Source organism: Vitis riparia, chromosome 17 (genome assembly GCF_004353265.1).
Source record: "Vitis riparia cultivar Riparia Gloire de Montpellier isolate 1030 chromosome 17, EGFV_Vit.rip_1.0, whole genome shotgun sequence".
Taxonomy (NCBI): domain Eukaryota; kingdom Viridiplantae; phylum Streptophyta; class Magnoliopsida; order Vitales; family Vitaceae; genus Vitis; species Vitis riparia.
In genome coordinates, this window is record NC_048447.1 from 10,381,037 (window position 1) to 10,405,130 (window position 24,094).

The 24,094-nt window shown below is 29.6% G+C and overlaps 1 protein-coding gene across 1 annotated transcript in view; it reads right to left on the reverse strand.

The window, feature by feature from the left end:
- Positions 1–3,261, reverse strand: part of LOC117904579 (serine/threonine-protein kinase ATM-like) — a 186,556-nt gene extending 183,295 nt beyond the window's left edge. The window contains 4 exon segments of the mRNA XM_034817257.1: positions 45–206; positions 1,909–2,052; positions 2,149–2,257; positions 2,953–3,261. Coding sequence (XP_034673148.1) covers positions 45–206; positions 1,909–2,052; positions 2,149–2,257; positions 2,953–3,027 — 490 coding nt within the window. The 5' untranslated portion in view covers positions 3,028–3,261.
- Between the last annotated feature and the right edge of the window lie 20,833 nt (positions 3,262–24,094).

Here is a 24,094-nt window from a genome sequence, read left to right on the forward strand (position 1 = left end):
AAATGGACACAAAGTATCAGGTGCAATCTAAAGACAACACTCACTGCAATAGACCCGATTCCTCATGTGGAAGCGATAATCTCTGACTGCCAAAATATGTCTGAGCATGATGCCATATTCAGACTGAAAGCTTGGGATATCCCTTAACACATCGGAGATATGACTAAACAGAAGCTTAACCACAGTTAACAGGGGCAACATCTTGCCTAGCAAAGTAAAATAAAGATGCAAACAATGTAAACTCAAGAATTCTCTTGAAACTGTTCCCATTGGAAAAATATTTATTACACACTATTAACATTGCGGATAAAGAAACACATCATTTCAATATAAAAATATTCTCTTGGCCTAATTGTCCATTTGGTTGCCAATAGAACAGGGGAAAATAAAATGGAATAAATTTTTTATATTGTAGTTATTATCTAAGGCTTCCAGAAAAAATGAAAAACATTCCCTCAAGTTTTATCTAAGCCAAAGAGTTGCATTAGGCTTAGTGAAAAGAAGTTATTGTTTACTATAAAAAGGAGATATAAAAAAGAGATTGGATAATATGTCCCACCACTTATCCTATCTCATGTTTGGTCGAACATGGAATATGATAAGTGATAGGAAAACTTATCATATCTCATCACCAACTAAATATGGAATAGGCTATGATATCTCATTTCTTATCTTATCATATATTATATCCAGTCAATCCAACATAGTCTTAATAGTATATGCATATCCTAAAATACCATTTCTAATGAGATATATACATCCTAGGAATTCATTTCCAGTGGGATATGATATTCTTGGATATTATATCCAATGAGATATGTTATACCATACTCATGTTTGGTTTGTATAAGAAATAAAAAAAAATGTGGAATAGAAAACACATTATACTTCAATCTTCAATATTTGTTTAAAAACAAAATTTTACTGCATCCCAATATTTGCTACTAAAAAAGTACATAATACCTCTCATATTTAATATTATTTAGAAATTGTTCTACAATTCATCAATTAGTAAGTAAATTTTTATTTCTTTATTAATAGCATTTATGATGAAATGTTTTAGAATTCATAAATAAATAAATTATATTATGTTCTTAAATATATAAAAACATTTTGTGTATATTAAATAATACATATATTAATATTATTTCACATCGCATTTTATACATTTAAAAAAAAAATCTAAATTTTTCGAACAATAATTTTAATTTTATAATCAACATTTTTTTATTTTACAAAATGAGTACTATAAAAAATTGAAAAAATAAGAAAATTGCTAAGAAGAATAAAGAAAAAATGAAGAAAATTGATAAGAAGAACAAATTTATGGTCCATAGGATATCCCATATCGTAACTTGGGATTATTATATCCCATGTACAGAGAAAAAATTGGATAATATACCCTACCACTTATACTATCGCATGTTTAGTTGATCATAAGATATAATAACTGATAGAATAACTTATCTTATTCCATCGTGAATCAAACATGGGATAGGATATGTTATCCCGTCTCTTATCATATCTTATATTATATATAGCCAATCAAAGATGGCCTAAAGGTATACTAATTATATTTGCACCATGAACCAGATCATATTTGTAGGAAAAAAATGGCTTAGAAAAAAACTGATATACAAGTCACCGTCTATGAGTACCAGTTGTTTTCACGTTGTTTGGAAGAATTGCATTTACAATCATTCTTCAGAAAAATGGCACTTACAGTTAAACAATCACAAAAATGTTTTTTAATATTAGTTTCAGAGAAAAATAAGTAAGCATTAGTTGATCTGAATCTCTTGCTTTCTAAGCTATTTCGATTGTAAACCTCTTATATACACCTTATTTGATGCATCTGCAATATAATAATAAAGTAAATCAAATGAAACCATAGTCTCAGTCACTGACCAGAAAATTTAGCATCTTCTGCTCGTTGCACAACAATTCGAAGTGTTTTGGCAAATACTAACTTTGGCAATCGCTTCTTACTTGAAGATATCTCCAATGATACACAGCGGATGAGCAATGTAACAAGAAAAGGCCATGTTTCAGCTGCAAAGATAAATTCAAGGTTCAAATTTTTCCTTTCCCTAATTCTATGCATAATGCCTACAAAAATATAGTGTTAAGGATCAACATCAATCTTACAGTGAGGTATTTCATTCGGTTTAAGCATTGCAGTGTTATGTCCAAGAAATTTACAGAATCTGATTGACTTTTCACCTTCTAACCAGGCATTCAACAATTTAATTCCTTCCTACATACATACATTGCAATGAGAACCAAAAAAATAAATCGAGCATGAAGGTTCCATTTGGTTTCCAACAAAATGTAAGAAATCAATTTACGCAGTTGAAAAAAACAAAAGCACCCTTTAAACTAAGCCTAATTAGAACAGTGAAAATCCAAAGGAAGGTAAACAAGAAGAATTGAATTCCACTGTTTTCTTCTTTTCCTACATTTTCCGAATACTAATGGGAGAGGAAATGAAATCAAATTAGTTGATGCGAGTTCTTTTATCGTTTCATGGAATCCATGAGAACATAAAATACCGTATCGAAACCAGTAGGAGAAGCAAATCAAAGCGGTAATGGAAGTTGCTTCTCGAGATTGGCTCTAACAGACACGAAGGCTCGATTTGATCAAACCAAATTTTGAGACTCCTAGGAATCAAATGCATTCATCCGACTGAGCCTAATTTCAATATGAATAAACCAAAACAAGGAAAAACATAAAGACCCGAATCCGTTTCTTTTCATTCCCTCTCTAATCTCCCCGATAACCAAAAGGCGGGGAAACGAAGTCAGATAAAATTCATTGAACTAAGTTCTCATCCCGTTACTTGAAATCCAAACAACTCAGTTTTCTTTTCTCTTTTCTTTTCTTTTTTCATAATTTTTGTTACATTTTCTAGGAAATGAGAAGAAAAAATCAGAAACGAATGGATGTTACTTCTCGAGCTTTGGTTTTGTCTGATGAGAGCTTTGAGACGATCTCTTCAACATCTCTGGAAGTGATCGTCGCCATTTTTAGGACAGATGATTTTCGATTCTCGGAGAGCGATGAGGGCTAGGGCTGTGAAACGCCGTCCCTTTGGATGGAGCAGAGCCAGGGATTGGCGGGAAATAGTGGGTGTGGGATGGGTTTAGGGCTTTGAGACAAAAAGGATCTTTCTGATGAGATAAATACGCCAACCCTTGTTTTACGGACAGTGTAGTCTCGCATAGACTCTGAAGTGAGCGAAGAAACGCGGCAATGAAAAGGGAAAAATTATGTGAGCCTCCCCTCTTGTTTTCATAATCATAGAGAGATGTCCAATACGTTTCTCATATCCCTTGAAAAGCCATATTATCATATGAATGGAATCTAATGGCCTTTTATTCATGTTTATGTTTTTAAAAAATATTTTCAACAATGCCAATGGGCAAAATAATTCCAAATTCGTCATAGTTTATATAGTTAATCTCTTTTTTCAATGAATATGCAATTTAAAAGATAATTTAAATCAATTAATAACTAAACATCCAAGATTGGGTAGCAACTTAGATAGATTAGATAGGATGTTAAGCCTAACCCAATTTCTAATTTAAATAATTAAACCTAAGCCCAACTCATTTTTATTGTTCCAAGCTTAGATTAGGATCAAGCTAATTGGGTCATACTCGAGTTAAATATGTTGTATGGGTCAAATTCCAATTGGGTTGGATTCAATTAAACTCACTTGTAATGACCTTTTTAATTTTATCTTTTATACATTTATACCAAAATTCAAACAGTAAAGAACACATTGTTTTCAGGCAATGAAAAAAAATAATAAATTATTTATTTAAAAATTAAACAAAATAATAATATATCATTTAATGAAATTTGATATGTTTTTCATTTAAAATTGTTTGAAATGACGTAAATTATACATTCTCATGTATGATAATAAAAAGTTATAAAAATTACAAAAAATTAAATTGGGTTCAGGTTGCCCAAGCCTTTGACTTTAAGCCCGATTCGAATTGAGTACAAGTTGAGTTTTCTCAATGTAAGCCAAACTCGAGTATTTAAAATACCTATCTAAATCCTCTCAAACATAGGATTGAAACAAGTTAACTCATTTGAGTCACACTCCTAACAAAATGTATGTCTGATTATACTTTCATTTTTAAATATTCAAATCAAAATTTTATAAATAAAATTAAGCTCATATTTGGTGAGTTGCTTTTAACAACATTTTGTTGTTAACTAACGGATTGATTTGGCTTGAAATTTTGAAGTTAAAGTTGATAGTTATTATTTGATAGATTCAATTCCCTTTGAGAAGTAGTTTCATTGTATTCGACAACACAAAATGAAAGGTAAAAGTCAATAATTGAATTGTTATTGGGATACATTTTAAAACATTGATAAATAAAAAATAAAAAAATTATGCTAAGCACATAAAGCACAAAACAATGCCTCAGAATTAGAATGAATGAAAGCATGTTCAATGTAAGCAATGATCAAACCTTAACCATTTCCTACAAGCATTTTTATTGGAATGAATGAAAGCATGTAGATGTTAGTAATGGCCACTCCTTCACCATTTCCTGCAAGTATTTTTTCAATTTTTTTATTTTCCATCATAAGTATTGATAAGTTGTTGATGCCCCTTGTGATAAATTAGGACACCAATTAGGACCATTAATGGTACAACAGGGAGCAATCAATACATAAAAGTTGACAAGGTGTTGATTGGCATTTAGACTATCAAATCTATAATAACATGCTACAACTAAGACCCCACTAGAAAATTTACTATTCTAAAAAAAAAATTACCACCACCACCAAATTGTTTGTTTTTCCTTTTTTTTTTTTTTTTTAGTCGTGGTTGTTCATGGGATTGTAAGCTGAATACACGTTCACACGTTCTCACTTCATGAGGTGGTCCAACACTTTGACCACGTCCTCCACCATCTCACTTCCGCTGCGGTTAAGGAGCCAACAACTACTCAACGTGGTGGCAAGAACAACGTGGTATGATGGAAGCCACGGATATAAAGATTTTAAAAGGAAAAATGGTCCCAAACTCGTCTGCTATTATCTTCAGAAACACCATCTAAAAAAGGGAGATTAGAGTTTGGAAATCAAGTTTTTTTTTTAAACCGACTATAATGACGGGAGGTAAGTGGACTATTCTTAGTCTTTTTCAATTTTGATTCATATTGCAAATCCATTGGAATCATATATATATATATATATATATATAGCATGTAAACAACTTACATTTGGTATCAAAGCATGTTAAATCTTACCTCTGTTTTGTATTAATTCTGAATGAAAATTCTTGTTATTATGATCTCTCTAAATTATTTAAACAATGGTTGCTTGAGGCGATCCAAAGGGTTGGCGTAATTCTTTCAGAAAACGCCATTACAGGCAGCCATTTAGGCGCCGTTTTCGGGTGCTTTAGCGGCGCTGTTAAGGCGCCATTGGAGACACCGTTGGGAGTGCATTTTGGGGCTGCAACCAGCGCCATTTTCAGACGCCATACCAGTCCCGTTCAGGCACCACTTACAGCACCATTGAAAGTCCATTTTTTGGTGCTGCAACCAGTCCATTTTCAGGCGCCATACCAGCCCCGTTCAGGCACCACTTGCAGCATCATTGAAAGTCCATTTTTTGGTGCTGCAACCAGTCCATTTTCAGGCGCCATACCAGCCCCGTTCAGGCACCACTTGCAGCACCATTGAAAGTCCATTTTTTGGTGCTGCAACCAGTCCATTTTCAGGCGCCATACCAACGTCGTTTCAGGCGTCTTTTCGCTCCGGCAAGAGGCGTCCTTTGGGAGTGCCGTTCAGGCGCTATTCGCAACGGCTGGAAGTCACCAGTGAGGACTTACTTGCTGGTGATGTTGGTAGCCGGAAGACACCCGTGAGGCTCTTTATGCCTCTGATGCAGGTGGCTCCATGGCTGGCTGGTGATGAAGCAATCCACAAGGGTGGCGGTAAATTAGAACCTAGAGAGAGAATGGGTTCTATTAAGTGTTGGGCCATGTATTAAATATAAATTTGGGCCTTGGTATAAGAGGCTATTGGGCTCATTAAGCTCAATGCATGCTAATAGCCCATTTTACAAAAATTATGGGCTTTAAGTTTTGGTTCATTGAATGATGCTTAAAATTGGGCCAGTTTAAGCCCTTTTTGGCCCGATTTGAATTTTTTATTTATTTATTTTAATTTTATTGGGCATAGAATTGATTGTGTTTTATTTGGATTTAGGCATTCATTCATAATCTAAAACCTTTAAATTGTTATTATTATTTTTAAATTATCATGTAAATTTTATACATGCAAAATATATATTGTTTTATATGTTTGTAGCCTAAATTAAAGTTGTAGCTCTTAATGCATGCAATTATTGCCTGAATTTGAGTTAGATATATTAAAATTATATTATATAGTTTTAATGTCTAGTGAAACCATATGATTTTTTAAATAATTAAGGAATAGCCACAGCATCCTTAATTATATAAAAATTATATATTAAGTAAATAAGGATCACATTATGGACATTAATTGTAATTAATTATATAAATATGATGATTTTTCCCCACAGGGTTTTCATTATGTTTATATAATTAATTAGGATAAAATATTAAAATTAATTTTTCCTAATTTACCCACAGGAGTTAGGAAGAATTAATTTAATAGGTTTATCATAAAGATTATAGACAGAAAATATCAAACTATATTCATAATAAATTTCATAATTCAATAAAATAGTTTGATAAAGTCTATCATAAAGATAATTAATCTGATTGAATTAAAGATTTAGCCCACAGACAATTTTTAATAAAATTAGATTCAATTTTAAGCATGTTCTACATTGGTAAAGCATGAATTTATATTAAAGCCTCAAATTTTTAATAAGCTTGTAATCCTTTTGTGCAGTTTTACCTAGCATATCTGATATTCGTTGTGAGGTTCCCGAACTTAAAGGAGATAACTTTAAGATATGGAAGGAGAGAATTCTTCTTCAATTAGGGTGCATGGACATAGATTATGCTATAAGGAAAGATGAACCACATAAGATCACTGATACCAGCACACCTAAACAAATTTTATTGTATGAACGCTGGGAGAAATCTAATCGCCTTAGCGTGATGTACATTAAGACAAAAATCAGTGCTGGTATACGTGGTTCAATCGAGCAACATGAGAATGTCCGTGAATTGCTAAAGGCTATTGACGAGCAATTCGTCACTTCAGATAAAGCCTTGACAAGCACCCTAATTATGAAGTTCACATCCCTGAAGCTCACCGGTGTAAGAGGTGTGCGTGAACATATCATGGAGATGAGGGACATTGTAGCTCAATTGAAGAAACTCGAGGTAGAAATGTCTGAATCTTTCTTGGTGCACTTTATCCTTAACACTCTTCCACCTGAGTATGGACCTTTCAAAATCTCTTACAACACACATAAGGATAAGTGGTCTATCAATGAATTGATGACCATGTGTGTTTAAGAGGAAGGAAGGTTATTGATGGAACAGGGAGAAAGTGCCATGCTGGTGACGCAAAGGAAAGGAAAGAAAGGAAAATCTCAAGCTAGTCAGAAAGGGAAGCAACAAATTCCTCCCAAATCTGACATTAAGAAAGACGAAAAGTGTTTTTTCTGTAAAAAGAAAGGACATGTGAAGAAGAAATGTCTGAAATTTCAGAATTGGCTTGAGAAGAAAGGTAACCCTACCTCATTTGTTTGTTATGAATCTAATATGGTTAATGTAAACACCAACACATGGTGGATTGATTCTGGATCTACAATCCACATTTCAAATTCCTTGCAAGGTATGCAAAACCTAAGGAAGCCAGTGACAAGTGAGCAATTCATCTTATCTGGAAACAAGATGGGCTCGCATGTGGAAGCAATAGGGACATGTTATTTAACTTTATATGGTGGTTTTATTTTGGAATTGCAAAGGACCTTTTATGTACCAAGTTTCTCACGAAACTTGATTTCAGTTTCTAGACTTGTACCGTTTGGATATTCCTTTCATTTTTCAGAAACATCTTTCAGTTTGATTTATAAATCTGATTGTGTTGGGAATGATATTTTGTCTGATGGTCTTTATTACATATTCTTACAAAATGATACCACTCATAATTCATTACATGTCCAAACTGGCATTAAAAGATGTGTTGTTAATGAGGATTCCTCTACATTGTGGCAGCGGAGATTAGGTCATATCTCCATAGATAGAATCAAAAGATTGGTGAATGATGGGGTACTTAGTACTCTAGATTTTACTGACTTTGAGACTTGTGTGGACTGCATTAAGGGTAAGCAGACCAATAAGTCAAAGAGAGGTGCTACTAGGAGTTCCACCATACTAGAGATCATACATACTGATATATGTAGTCTTGACATGGACTCTCATGGTCAGAAATACTTCATCTCTTTCATAGATGATTTCTCACGATACATGTATCTCTACATACTTCATAATAAACATGAAGCTTTAGATGCCTTTAAAGTCTTCAAGGCAGAAGTAGAGAAACAATATGGTAAACAAATTAAGATTGTGAGATCAGATAGAGGTGGAGAATATTATGGTAGATACTTGGAAGATGGACAATCACCTGGGCCATTTGCGAAGTTTCTTCAAGAGCATGGGATTGTTGCCCAATACACCATGCCTGGTTCTCCAAACCAAAATGGTGTAGCAGAAAAAAGAAACCGAACTTTATTGGACATGGTGAGGAGTATGCTTAGCAGCTCAAAACTTCCTAAGTTCTTGTGGACTGAAGCACTTAAGACAGCAGTGTATATATTAAACCGAGTTCCAACCAAGGATGTCCCAAAGACGCCATTTGAGTTATTGAAAGGTTGGAAACCGAGTTTGCGACATATGCGCGTTTGGGGATGCTCGTCTGAAGTGAGAATTTATAATCCATAGGAGAAGAAACTGGACCCAAGGACTATTAGTGGGTATTTCATTGGATATGCTGAAAAGTCTAAGGGGTACAGATTTTACTGTCCATCTCACAGCATTAGGATTGTGGAATCAAGAAATGCTAAATTTCTTGAATATGACTTGGTCAGTGGGAGCGATCAATTTAGAAACATAGTTTCTGATATTGATCATACAGAGTCTCAACCTTCCACTTCAAGCGATAGATTGTTTATTGTTCATAACACCCCTCAAGTACAAACGGGTGTTGAACGAACAATCGATGAAGTTCAACCAGTCATTGAAGTTCCACAAGTTGTTGACAACATTCCAGTAGACCAAGTTGATCAGGAGTTGCCTAACACTTCTGAACAACAAGTTGAACCTCATACTTCCTCGGAAGATATTGGTGCAACCTTAAGAAGGTCTGCTCGAACTAAGAGGTCAGCAATTCCTAGTGATTATGTAGTGTATCTACAGGAATGTGACTACAATATAAGAGCCGAAAATGATCCCGAATCTTTTTCACAAGCCATGAGTTGTAAAGAATCAGAATTGTGGTACAATGCCATGAAGGATGAGATGAGTTCCATGAAGTGCAACGATGTTTGGGACCTTGTTGAGTTGCCTAATGGTGCAAAAACCATTGGTTGTAAATGGGTTTTTAAGACAAAGAAAGACTCATTAGGCAACATTGAGAGATACAAGGCCAGACTTGTTGCAAAGGGGTTCACTCAAAAAGAAGGAATCGATTACACGGAAACCTTTTCTCCTGTATCTAAAAAGGATTCCTTGCGCATTATATTGGCATTAGTAGCCCACTTTGATTTGGAATTACAACAAATGGATGTGAAAACAACATTTCTTAATGGAGAGCTGGAGGAGGAGGTTTACATGAAACAACCTGAAGGATTCCCCTCTAGTGATGGTGAGCAATTGGTTTGTAAGCTTAAGAAATCCATATACGGTTTGAAACAAGCATCCCGCCAATGGTATTTAAAATTCCATAACATAATTTCTTCATTTGGTTTTGAAGAAAATGTTATGGATCAATGCATATACCTTAAGGTCAGTGGGAGTAAAGTTTGTTTTCTTGTTTTATACGTGGATGACATCTTACTTGCAACCAATGATAAGGGTTTACTTCATGAGGTAAAACAATTTCTCTCTAAAAATTTTGACATGAAGGATATGGGTGAGGCATCTTATGTCATTGGCATTAAGATCCATAGAGACAGATTTAAAGGTATCTTAGGTTTGTCTCAAGAAACCTATATCAATAAAGTTTTAGAGAGATTTCGGATGAAGAATTGTTCACCTAGTGTTTCTCCTATAGTGAAGGGTGATAGGTTCAATCTGGACCAATGCCCGAAAAACGATCTTGAGAGGGAACAAATGAAGAACATTCCATACGCTTCTGCAGTTGGAAGTCTGATGTATGCTCAGGTCTGCACAAGGCCTGACATTGCATTTGCTGTTGGAATGTTAGGACGATATCAGAGTAACCCAGGTATTGACCACTGGAAAGCTGCAAAGAAAGTGATGAGATATCTTCAAGGAACCAAAGATTACAAGCTTATGTACAGACGGACAAGCAATTTAGAGGTTGTTGGCTACTCAGATTCAGACTTTGCTGGTTGTGTTGATTCACGTAAATCAACATCTAGATACATTTTTATATTGGCCGGTGGAGCTATATCTTAGAGGAGCGTTAAGCAGACCATGACTGCTACTTCTACTATGGAAGCTGAGTTCATATCTTGTTTTGAGGCTACTTCACATGGTGTATGGCTTAAGAGTTTCATTTCCGGGCTTAGAGTTATGGATTCAATATCTAGGCCATTGAGTATATATTGCGACAATTCAGCTGCAGTCTTTATGGCGAAGAACAATAAAAGTGGAAGTCGAAGCAAACACATCGACATTAAGTATCTAGCCATAAGAGAACGTGTTAAAGAAAAGAAAGTGGTTATTGAGCACATTAGCACTGAATTGATGATCGCTGATCCTTTGACTAAGGGCATGCCACCATTGAAATTCAAGGATCATGTAGTGAACATGGGACTTAGTTCCCTTATGTAGTTTCTATTGTACAAACTCTTATTATGATGTTTTCTCATATTGATGCGCATTTTTTATTTAATTTTGAGAAAATTCAACTTCATTGGACCAAGAATGAACATAGGGTTTATTCATCAAGTAATATTGCCACATAAAGTATAATGTTAAGAAATGAGTACACTGTAATACATGGAAGGTAACACTTGTTAAATAGAGGACTTATCGCCATGATTCATGTATTTGTTACTTAATGGGACAATTGATGGACTGAATTAGGACATTAGGTTAAAGGTGTGGACCAAGTGGGAGAATGTAAGCTGAATACACGTTCACACGTTCTCACTTCATGAGGTGGTCCAACACTTTGAACACGTCCTCCACCATCTCACTTCCGCTGCGGTTAAGGAGCCAACAACTGCTCAACGTGGTGGCAAGAACAACGTGGTATGATGGAAGCCACAGATATAAAGATTTTAAAAGGAAAAATGGTCCCAAACTCGTCTGCTATTATCTTCAGAAACACCATCTAAAAAAGGGAGATTAGAGTTTGGAAATCAAGTTTTTTTTTTAAACCGACTACAATGACGGGAGGTAAGTAGACTATTCTTAGTCTTTTTCAGTTTTGATTCATATTGCAAATCCATTGGAATCATATATATATATATATATATATATATATAGCATGTAAACAACTTACAGGGATTTGATCACTAAAAGGATTTTTTGTCTTTTGAGTGTTCAAAGGATGTTTTTGTTTTCTTGTTGTTCCATATTGCTAAGTTTGCATATCTTTATTGGAATACTTCTTGGTTCTTTTACATCAATTTCACTACGGTGGTATTTGTTTTTTTGGCTCTTAAGAAGAGCGCATTCCTCCTAACTCCCAAGAGCTTCTCAAGCAGCCGCATCTTCTCTTTCTTCTTTACTGAAAGAAATTTGTTTTCAGAATTTAGATTGTTTGTTTTTCTACCTTTTTTCATGACTTATTAAAAATTTTTACTAAATAGAAAAAGCTAAAATATGTAGTTTTTTCTAAATAAAAAAAAATAATATATTGGTTTTTATTTACTTTTTAATACTTAATAGAAATAAAATGCTACAAAAATAAACAACCTAATATTTAACACTATTAAACATTAAGGTTCTTTTTAGAATTAAGTAAAAAAAAACAAACACCATCGCGTCTAGAACTAATCGAAATAACCAAAAATTCATATTCCAAGCTTAAACCATTGAGAACATATTTAATATGTGCCTCTTATGGAGTCAAACGAGCAACTCTAGCCATCTTTCCTATATATTCTTGAATTTTTACAAGGTAATCTAGAATCGAAAGAGTCATTTTCCTTGTTATTGGATTTTGTATTACCTTATTCTTGCTCATGATTGAAAGGTGGCAACTATTGGGACGTCATTTGTTTTTATTTTTGGCTCTGGCCAATCGTACCACCGAACTGTGCTGGACAGGGGCATCACAGCCGGAATGGGCCGAACCAAAGTGGCCTTCCCAGGATTCGAACTTGAGTCCTGTAGGCCTTAAGGCTTAAGACATTGCCCTCCTAGTACCATCTGGGTTAGTAGCCCAGATGGTACCAGGAGGGCAACTAAAAAAACCAAGTCTTGAGTTCAAATCCGCCAAATAAACAAATGGCCCCATAAGACTCTGCGTTGTCCGGCCCATTCCGGATGAAATGGAGGAAATAATAATCTACGCATAAATCCCTTATGAAAATGAAGAGAAATTTTAGTTAAGAATCATTTGGTCATACATTTGCCACCATAAATAGTAAGGATTTAACCGTGGTTTGATTTGGAAGAACAAATTGAGATGAATGCTGAAATGGGTTCCTATTTTATTGAATAGTTCAAGTTCCTTTCACAATATTTTATTCCAAGTACCTTTAATGGAAGTATTATTTTTTTTTTAAAGTGTTTTTAGGATATGATTATAGAAAGTGTTCTACCATCTTTAATACTTGAAAGATAAAAAATTTCAAATATTAGAAAGACTAAAAATATTTTCTAAAATCACTACCAAACACACTTAAGAGTACGTTTGGGAGTGATTCTTAAAAACATTTCTAACACTTAAACGATAAAAAATTTCAAATGTTAGAAAGATTAAAAGTGTTTTATAAAATCACTATCAAACACACTTTTAGCACGTATTTGATAGTGATTTTGAAAAATATTTATAGTCTTTTTAATATTTAAATTTTTTTATTTTTCAAGTATTAAAAAATATTAAAACATTTCTCATAATCATTGTCAAACACACTCTTATCAAATGTCTCTCCAGAAAACACTATAAATGATTTTTTTAACACTATAAGTAATATTTCATGTTTTTAAAAGTATTTCCTAAATTTTGTTAAACACATAATTTTTGTTCAAAAACACTTTTTAGGTTAAATTTCTTAGAATTGATACCAAACAAACTTTTATAATGTACTAGAGTTTTAGTGTCCGTTTGATAGTGATTTTAAGAAGTGTTTTTAATATTTCTAATACTTTAAAATTTTTATCATTCAAGTATTAGAAATACTAGAAACGTTTTCTAAAATCACTTCCAAATACACTCTTAGATTGACTCAAATAAGTTGTAACATATGTCCTACAAATTAGCTAAAATGGAATATTTGGTTTCTATATTTTAGGAATGTTACTCTCATCATGTTTACATGAGTGGTTCGTGATTATTTTTATTTAAGAGTTTCTAAAGTTTGTTTGCCCATTTAACGCAAATCAAGTTAATAAAATGACAATTCACCTCAATTACACTTCTTACTTTTTTATCTTAAGTCATTTTTAAATCTTACTAGTAATTGTAGAGAAGACTTCTCATTGTTTTGAATTATCATATGGTATCAAAGATAAGTTGATCACATGACAAAAAATGTTGGTCTTATTCCAACCCAAACTACCATATTACGTTTTCAAGAAAGTGAATATGATGCTTGGAGCACAAAAATGAGAAGTGTTGTAAAAAAATAAAATAATTTACAAATTATAATAATTACATAAATAAAATTCATATTGTGATATACCTTCTTATTAAAAGTATTTGAAGTAGGTAACTAGTTTTTTCTATTCTACTTGAATCGGGGAGTAACCAAGATATAAAGCCTTCTTCTACCATAGGGAATAATAGTAAGAAAGACAATTGAAAAACAAACTCCCTTAACCTTAGAATCATGCTATAGAAAATAGTAGATCATATTGTAAAATAAAGATATATTTGATTAAAAGGGATGACATAATCCCTAAATCGGAAATTTAACAATTTCCATGTTTTTTCTATAAAAATAACCTTTTTTTTTTTTTTTACATAAATGTCATTTTCTATTTCAAGGATGTACATGTAAGTTTTAAAAGAAAGAGTTATTTTCACAATAAAATAATGAGGATATTTTTGTCCAAATGATGCCAAAAAAGGATGGGAGGTTAAATTTAAAAAATTGGGTTTTGAGAAACCATTTTAATCAAATAACCCTAAAATGAAAGAATGAAAACAAGAAAAGAGGAGAGAATAAATAAGAATGTTAAGAAAAAATAGAATTCTAAGAAAGAAACTAAATAAATATTTCATTAGAGGTCTCCCTCTTTCATAAGTTCCAACAATGCGACAAATTTTCATATTTTATAATATAAAACCATTTTTAAAATATTATTGTAAAAAATGTGTTAAAAAACTTCAAGCCAACAAAGTCCTTGATTTTTTATAGGAGTGAATCTAACAATTATAACAAACCATTTTTCATCAAGAGACCTTTTCTCATCATGAGATGAAACAAGCCCTTAATTTTTTCTAGGAGTGAGTCTAACCGTTATAACAAACCTTTCTCATCAAGAGATGAAACAAGCCCTTAATTTTTTCTAGGAGGAAGTCCAACAATTATTATCATTTACTTGCAAAATTTATTTTGATTTATGAACTGTTTGAAGTCTTGAGTTTGAAATGGTATCAGAGTCATATTATGCTTAAGATTTGAGTGATATTATCATTTGGAATAGTATGTAATCATTAATGAAGTCCTAAGTTCAATTGAATTTTATGTGAATAATTTAGTCAACCTAGATAGCAGTGTTTGAAAGATAGAAGGGGCGTAAGTGATGTATCGATCTATTTGTGGTAATCTTTGTTTAGAAAATTACTTGAACTTAATAATGGATAAAATTGTGATTATTTTCTATGACAATCTCTGTATGATAAATAGATCCATTTTGCAAGTTCATTATTACAAGTAGTTCCTATAAATAATCGGATTAATGACATATACGATACTTGAATTCTCGATGTTGATGTTATATAGTTGGTTCTCATCCTTCAAAGACTACGAGTATAATAGGAGCATTCATCTATAAAAGAATCATCTTAAAATGATTATCTCATGGCTATTGAGAACAAATCAAATCAAATGGTTCTATTTCTCAATCTTTTTATTAGATTTGATATGGTTGAATTTTTTATTTTTAACTGGGTTTATGCCATGATTTTGACTCCGAAAATTCACTAGGATTAGGTAGGTATACCAAAGCCAAAGAAAAGAAATATCATTGACTCTTTGATTGTGGACAAGGAAATTCATATTTAGTAATGGAATCTTAGGATAGGTAGTTCTACATTAGATCGTTCTACATTAGATACACATTTACTACTAGCCAAAATATCATAGATCTTGATTCATTGTTCACTCAAGATTCCATTACAGAATTAAAATTATACTTATAATTAATTCAAATAGAAACTCAATTGTATAATTTGTCAAAAAAAAATCAAATTGTTTAGTCAAAAAATTCCTATTTTTTAAATAGAATCCTATTCAAAATATTTTACTCATTCAAATTATCATGAATTTCATATATATAATATCAAAAATATAATTATAGGAAAACTCCTTTCACTTTTGACAATGCTTTTATTGAACTTGATTATTTTTCTCCTTATAATGATGCAAAATAAAATTACTTCAAAGTCATCAAACTTTAAATTAGAAATGCTTTAAGAAAATAATACGAAAACTATATGCAACAAATCCAAATTGCAATTTCGTTTTTCCATTGGTTTTTCAAATTTAGGAAACCTCTTAAAAGAATTATAAGATTAACAACATAATTAAAAATACAAAATTCACTAAGTAATCCAAATAATAGACTTCTCAATCAACAAAATTCAAATATTAATCAAGAATAATCAAATTCTAATAAAAAAAGAAATAATTTTTTTTTCAAAATTTGTTTCATTTCACCCCAAGAATGGTAGGAGAGACAGAAGAAACAAAAATTGAAACTAAACAAGCAAAACAACAAATTATTGAAACAAAAATAAATAGTTAAAACAAATGAAAAAAAGTAAACTAAAACATGTAAAAAACAAAATCACTAGGAAAATAAATAAAAATAAAAAACCAAACAATAACAAAGAGAAGCTATAGAAACAAAAGATATTCAAATACAAATTTTAGAAAAAAAAAATAAAACAATAATTAGAGAATCTAATCAAAATAATAAACATGATCTTTTCAAAAGTAAATAAATAAATATTCTTTTATGTCATAGATAAAATAGATGATTATGAAGCAAAAATATAATATTATAAAACTTAAAAGATTTAATTCTTATTAAAAAATACAAATAAACTTCAAGAAAGTATACCTAGCCAATACACTATGGATGAAATATTTAATGGATTCAAAAGGTTCAAAAAATTCAAGACTTACAAATTAAAATACAAGAAATAAAAAGGGAAATAACTCAAATAAAATAAGAAAATGAACAAATTAAAAATCTAATTGAATCAAAAGAAGAAACTTCCACTAGTCAAGATCCAAGAATAATAATCTCAAATACTCAAATACCTTTAGAAAAATTCATTAATTCAATAATTAAATAAATTTTAAAAGATAGAATACAAAAGTAAAATCAATAATTGAAGATTTTGAATTAAAAATGATAGTTGTAGAAAATTCAAGAGTAGATACGAATTGCATACAAGAAGGTCTAGTACCAACTTAATATTATGAAAAAATAGGTGAAAAACTTTACTCTGTAAACAATAGTAAACTTGTAATTGAATACAAACTTCAAAATGCTTATATATGTTAAAATAAATATTGTTTTAGAACTCAATTTATCATAGGCCAAAACATAACTAAACTCTTAATTTTAGGAATTCCTTTTATTATAATACTTTATCATTTTCAAGTAAGTCAAGAAGGTATCAAGACAATAACACTAGGAAATATGGTCTCAATCTTTTTTCCCTTTTTATACCCATTATCTAAAAAGAGAAATGCATTAGGTACAAAGTGATTCAATATCTAAAAAGATGAATTTAATCCAAAAGAAACAAGCTCACATAAACTTTTTGTCAAAAGAAATTCAATATAAGAAAATAGAGGAACAACTTTTAGAAGAAAAGGTTCAAAAGAAAATAAAAGAAATTTAAGATATTTTTTGAAAGGAAATTTGTTTTGATTTTCTAAATGCATTTTGGAAAAGAAAAAAATATGAAGTTAGTCTACCATATATTCAAAACTTTAAGAAGTCAAAAATACCTACTAAAGTTAGGTCAATACAAATTAATGAATGAAATTTTTTAGAATATTATAAACAAGAAATTGATTCATTATTAAGAAGAAATTGATTCGTCTTTTAAAATCTCTAGAGAGTTGTACCACTTTTTATGTTCAAAATGTTGTTGGACTAGAAAGAGATCCACCTAGATTAGTTATTAATCACAAACACTTAAACAAAGTATTACAATCGATTAGATTTCTGATACCAAATAAACCAGAGTTACTCAAAAGACTTCATAATACAAAAACTGACTGAAATTTTGATATAAAATTAGGATTATGGCAAGTGCAAATTAGAGAACAATATAAATACAAAATTACTTTTACTATTTCTTTTGGTCATTATGAATAGAATGTGTTTTTATGATTAAATTTCTACAATAAGTTAGACAAAATTAGACAGTAATTATTTCAGTTTTTATGTTTGGAGTTTGTTAGACAGAATTAGTTATTGCGTGCATGAACTGTTATATGTCCTGGGTGCAAATGGTATCAAAGCCATGTTCTACTTGAGAACCGAGTGGTGTTACGAGTTGGAACAATAATTAATCATTGATTTAGTCATGATTTAGTTCGGATCAAATTTCATGTGAACGGCTTGGTCAGCCTAAGATAGCGGTGTTTGAAGAGCAGAATGAGCGTAAGTCCCGTGTTGATCCGCTTGTGGTAGTCCCTATTCAAGAAATTATTTGAATTGATTAAGGATAAAATTGTGATTATTTTCTGTGACAATGAGTAATATTACAAGGAGATTAAGTAGAGCTAGTTCTTCCAGATCTCTTAGGTCTAATGATAGTTTTGCATCTTCATCAGGTAATTTTGCACACACATCACTTACTCAAAATATAATTAATAGTCAAGAAATAAATATAACTCAAATAGAAAGTCAACTACATAATTGGTCAATTCCTCACATGAAAATTAATACAATATATCAACAAGGAAATTTTGAATTTAATCAAAATTATTCAATAAAAACTGAAGAAAAAACTATATCTCTTAATCAAAATTTAGAAAGTCTTCAATTATTGAGTCAAAGCACTATTAATCATCATAGGAAGAAATTTAATTATATTCATATAAGATTAGTTCAACTTGTCATAAAACCTTTATTTTGTTTAGGTTTAGATATTCTTGTGTTTGCCTGTCTAAGAGACGCTAGGTCCATACAATTTACTGATTCTATCCTTAGTATGATCGATACAAACCTTGTCAATGGTCTTGTTTATTTTAATTGTTTTCCAAACTTTTCCATGAACATAAATAATCCTAGTATTCTTTCAAGTTAAATTTTAAATATTAAAACCAAAAATATGAATTTTGTAGAAAAAGCTCAAACTATAGCAATAATTTATAGGATATATTATAAAGTCATGACTACTCAATTAAATCCTAGAGCCATATGTCAATATGTAAAAGATGAAACATTATTATTACAATATAATCCTAATAATACTCAAGCTTTTGTTCCTAAAAAATTAAAATGGAATGAAATTACTCAAGGAAGTCAATGGGAATTAAAAGATTTAACTCATCCAAAACCTATTAAACCTTTAACAATTCCTTCAAAAATTATACAACACACAGATGGCACTATTCAAATAGAATTTAGTACAACTTCTAGATATTCATTTAATCAAGATTTTATATCTACAAGACCTTCCACTTCAAATGCTAGCCTAAATAGTGTTAATTTTACTCCAAAAATTCTTATTCCTGTATATCAACAACATGAATCTCCTCCTGTGTCTTCTACTCATTCTAATATGTTTCCTAATCAAGTTAACATTATTTATAAGAAAAATTATAAAAAGACTCATTTTACTCCTAATGTAGAATAGATAAAATCATTTTATTTTGCCCCTTATAATAATACTAAAAGAGCTTATTTTCAAACACTTCCTCCTCAAGCTAGAAATGCATTAAGAAAACAATATGAAAAATATATGAATCAAAATAAAATCACTATTCCTTTTTTTATTATTATTGGTTTTTCAAACTTAAAAAACAAAGAAAACAAATTATAACTTTAAGGAATGAAGAAGGACATCAATTAGCAATAAAACACTCATAAAATATTCAAAAAAGAATTTTAACAATAACCTTAGAATTAGGTTCACAACCACCCTTAACTAATCATCAATTTAATTTTGATAATAATTCAATTTCTGCATCACCCTTTAAAATTCCAAGAACTAAATATGAACAAAGTCTCATAATTTACAAAGGTATTAGACAAGTTCAACAACAATTAAATTATACAAATCATTTTCTTCAATATTTAAATCAACAAAAAACAAAAATTTCTCAATTTTTGTTTTCTTCTGCCTCGGGAGGGAGGATAGGAGAAACATCAAAATCAAATTTTCTTCAAAAGTTTCTTCAACTTTATCATCCTCATCATCATCATCATCTTCTAAGTCTCTAGATCAACCTTTCATTATTCCTATAAATGCTGCAAAATCAAATATTCAATTAGCAACACCAACAGAAACAATGTTAAAAGAAATACAACTTAGATTAGATAAACTCAGTATTAATGGTATTAATCAAAATAAGAATCAAATTCAAACTATAACAAAAGGAAAATCAGGATTCAATAAAATAGAAGAACAATTCAAAGTGTCTCTTGATTCAATAGTAAAAACCCCTGCAACAGTCAATGCAATTTCTAATAATTTTGTAACTAGAAAAAATTATTATGCAAAACCCTCTTTTCCTAATGTCCAAATAGAAAAAAGAAATTATCAATTAGCTTCTAATTACGATGGTAGTAGTTTTTATGAATGGAATATAGATGGAATGAGTGAACATCAAATAATTAATTTGCTTCATGAAATGATGATGGTTGCTAATGCTTATAGAATCAAGACTAGTAATTCTGACTTTCATGTTGTCGGTGTCTTGGTCATAGGATTCATTGGTTTGCTTCAAGGTTGCTGGGATCATTATTTGAGTCAAAATGATAGATAATATATATTAAATGCAAAAAAGATAATAATCAAGATCCAGTCTACTTTTAAGAAAGAACTTCTGAAATCCTTAACAATCTTAGATGTCAAAAACTTCAAGATTTTAAGTGGTATAAAGACATGTTTTTAGTCAAAGTTATGTCAAGACATGATCGTGGAAGTCATTATTGGAAAAAAAAATTTATATCAGGTTTACCCACTTTATTTGTAGAAAAAGTTATACAAAGAATAAGAAATATTCATAATGGTAAAATTCCTTATGAGTCATTAACATATGGAGAATTAATTACTTTTATCAATAATGAAGGTTTAGCTCTTTGTACAGATCTCAAATTAAAGACTTAAATGAAAAAAGAAAAACAAGATAGTAAAAAAGAATTAGGAAAATTTTGTTCATATTATGGTTATGATACAATAGTTGCCCCTTCAAAAAGAAAAATTAAACAAAATAATATAAAAGGGAAAAAAACCCTCAACAGAGTCAAAATTCCAAAAGAAGTTTGTAAAATTTACTCCTAATAAATCAAAATCTTCAAATAAATCAATTTTAAAAAAGAAAACACCTATATGTTATAAATGTGGAAAAGTAGGTCATTATTCAAAAGATTGTCAATTGGAAAATAAGATCAATTCATTATAAATAAGTGATAAACTAAAAATTTTAATGATAGGATTAATAATTGATAAAGAAAATGAAGAATCAAGTGAAAATTATGAATCAAAAGAAGATAATCAAATATTGATAACACAAGAAATATCAAATGAAGAGTCGAGTCAAGAAGAAGAATAAGATGATAAAAAAGATTGTGATGGTATTTGTTCATGCTCATATAAGTCAATAAATTTGATTTCAAAAAATCCAAAACGTCATTTAAATATTCTTATTCATAATCATTTGCCCCTTATCAATTCAATATATTTTCAAATTTGGTATATTGAAGATAAACTCATTAGATATCTTATTTATGTTTCAAAAGAGGTACTAAATTCTGAATTTTCTCTACAGATGGAGCATATTAAGTTTGGGAAATATACTCTTCCAGTATTTCCTAAAAATAATATGTCATTTCGAATTCATAAAGATATAGAAGGTTTAGACAAATCACAAAAATGCATTTTAGATAACCTATGGAATGCAAAAAGTGATATTCAAAAGTTGGAAGCTTTAAATGCTTTATCTTTTCATTTTAAACAGATAAATGATAATTTAGACAGTTTTTATAACCCTTCAATTCTTATTTCAAATTCATTATTATTTACATTGGTGGTGTTTTAATATTTTATGAGTCATTAGAAAAACATTTCATACATTTAAAAAAGTTTTTCAATTTTATCAAAGAAGATGGGATGACATGCTCGACTCAAAATATGAATTGTTTCAAACAAAAATTAGATTTTTAGGTAATGAAATTTATCAAGGAATGACAAAATCTATTCAAAGATCAATAGAATTTGTCAACAAATTTTTTATGAAATCAAAATAAAAAACAATTATAAAGATTTTTAGGCTATTTAAATCATGTTTTTGATTGCTTCAAAGATTTAAGAATCATTTATATACCTTTATACAAAAGGCTTAGTAAAAATGCATTTTCATAGACTGAGTCACAGACAAAGCTGGCCTAAGAAACTAAACAAAGGGTCAAACATTTATCATGCAGCAACATCTCACATCCTTATGCATTATTCATTATAGAATTAAATGCATCTAACATAAGTTATGGAGACATGTTAAAATTAATATATAATATTCAAGTGTGTATATTTAAATGTCATTCAGGGATCTAGTTGGGTGCATAGGTAAATTATTCAACAATAAAAAAGTTTTACCAATAGTTTTGTGTATTTAAAAATTTCAAAGCTATTTGATAAATAATATTTTAAAAAAATTAATTGCAAATATGTAAAAGATATTTTACAAAAAGATGTTAAAATTTTGGATTCTACACAAATTTTTGCAAGATAACAAGTTTTACTTTCAAATTTTGATTTTGAAATTGAAATTTTTTTTTGTTGTTTGAACAAATAAATTCAAAATTTGAAAATTAAGATTCGTGATAATAAAATATATAATTATAAGAAAAAAGGAAATTAAAAAAGTAAAAAAAAAAAAATCAATCAAAATGATAATAGATGTTGATTACTATTCAAAATTATCACCCTCTTTATAATAAAACATGAAAAAAATGATAAAAATAAAAAATGGTAGAGAATTCTGATTTAGGCTTAAAATTCATAGTTCTATTACTAATAAAATATAAAAATAAAATAAAATAGAAAAACTAAAACTAAAAAAATAAAATTATTAAAAAAATTGGTTTACCATTTACCACCATCATTATGTGATTATCTATATATCTTTTTTTATTCTTATTTCTCTTTTTTTTTTTTTTCTTAATTCAATTTATTTATTTATTAACTAATAAAGTATTATGTTGAGTGAAAGATATCAAAGATTCAATAACAAAAGTTAGTCCAATATCCTCTTTTGAACAAAAATACATATTTTTTATTTTCTTCGTTATTTTTCCTTTTTGATACAATCATTAATTATACTTTTCTAATTATTTTTCTTTGGGTTCCTGTTAATTGACTAGTATAACACTTCAAGTTGTACACATCTTAACTTTGAATACTCAACATAATCCCATATTATATTAGTAGCTTTATTACATGTCATATATCATTCTCTATTTTCTACATTCAATGTACAGCTTCTAAATTTCTTATATTCAAGTATACATCTTTATTAACATGATTGGTGTCCAATATGAAAGTCCACATGTTGTATATTAATAGAAATCAATGTTACATTTTCATAAAGTAAAGTATTCAAGAAATATTAAAATTATGAAAACCCTATCACTAAAATAAAATAAAATAAAATAAAAATTACAAAATCATTTTTTATGTATAAGAAAAAGGAAAAAAAAAAAAAAAGGGCTAAGCTAATGACAATATAAAATGAATTAAATCTTAAAAATGACAAGAATAAAAATTAACATGTTTATCTTAAAGAAAAATATATTAAAATAAAAACATAACATAAATAAACTATAAATTTATTAAGACTATGTTTGGATTTCGGAAAATTTGAGAGAAAATGTTAAAAAAAGAAAATAGAAAGGAAAATAAAAGAAAATAAAAAATAAATTTAAGTCAATAAATTAATTTTATTTGTTACTTTAAACCCATTTCATTTATTTTAACTCATCAAAATAAATATTAAATAATTTAAAAATACATAAGTTTTTAACTATTTTTAATTATATTTAATTTTCTTTAATATTTTCCACAAGATAACCAAATATATATATAAAAAATCATTTTTCTTAACATTCTTTTTCTTTTGTCGATGTTTTCTAGAAATTAAACATAACCTATGGAAATATATAACTTTAAAAAAAATGATCCTTATTTATATTTTTAATTGTTAAAATATTTTAACATAAAAATAGTGTGTTTATATTAAATGAAAAAAATATTGAAATAGAAACATAAGATAAACAAGCTATGAATTTTATTAAGGGGAATAACTTTAAAAAAAAAATTGGTTTTTTGTT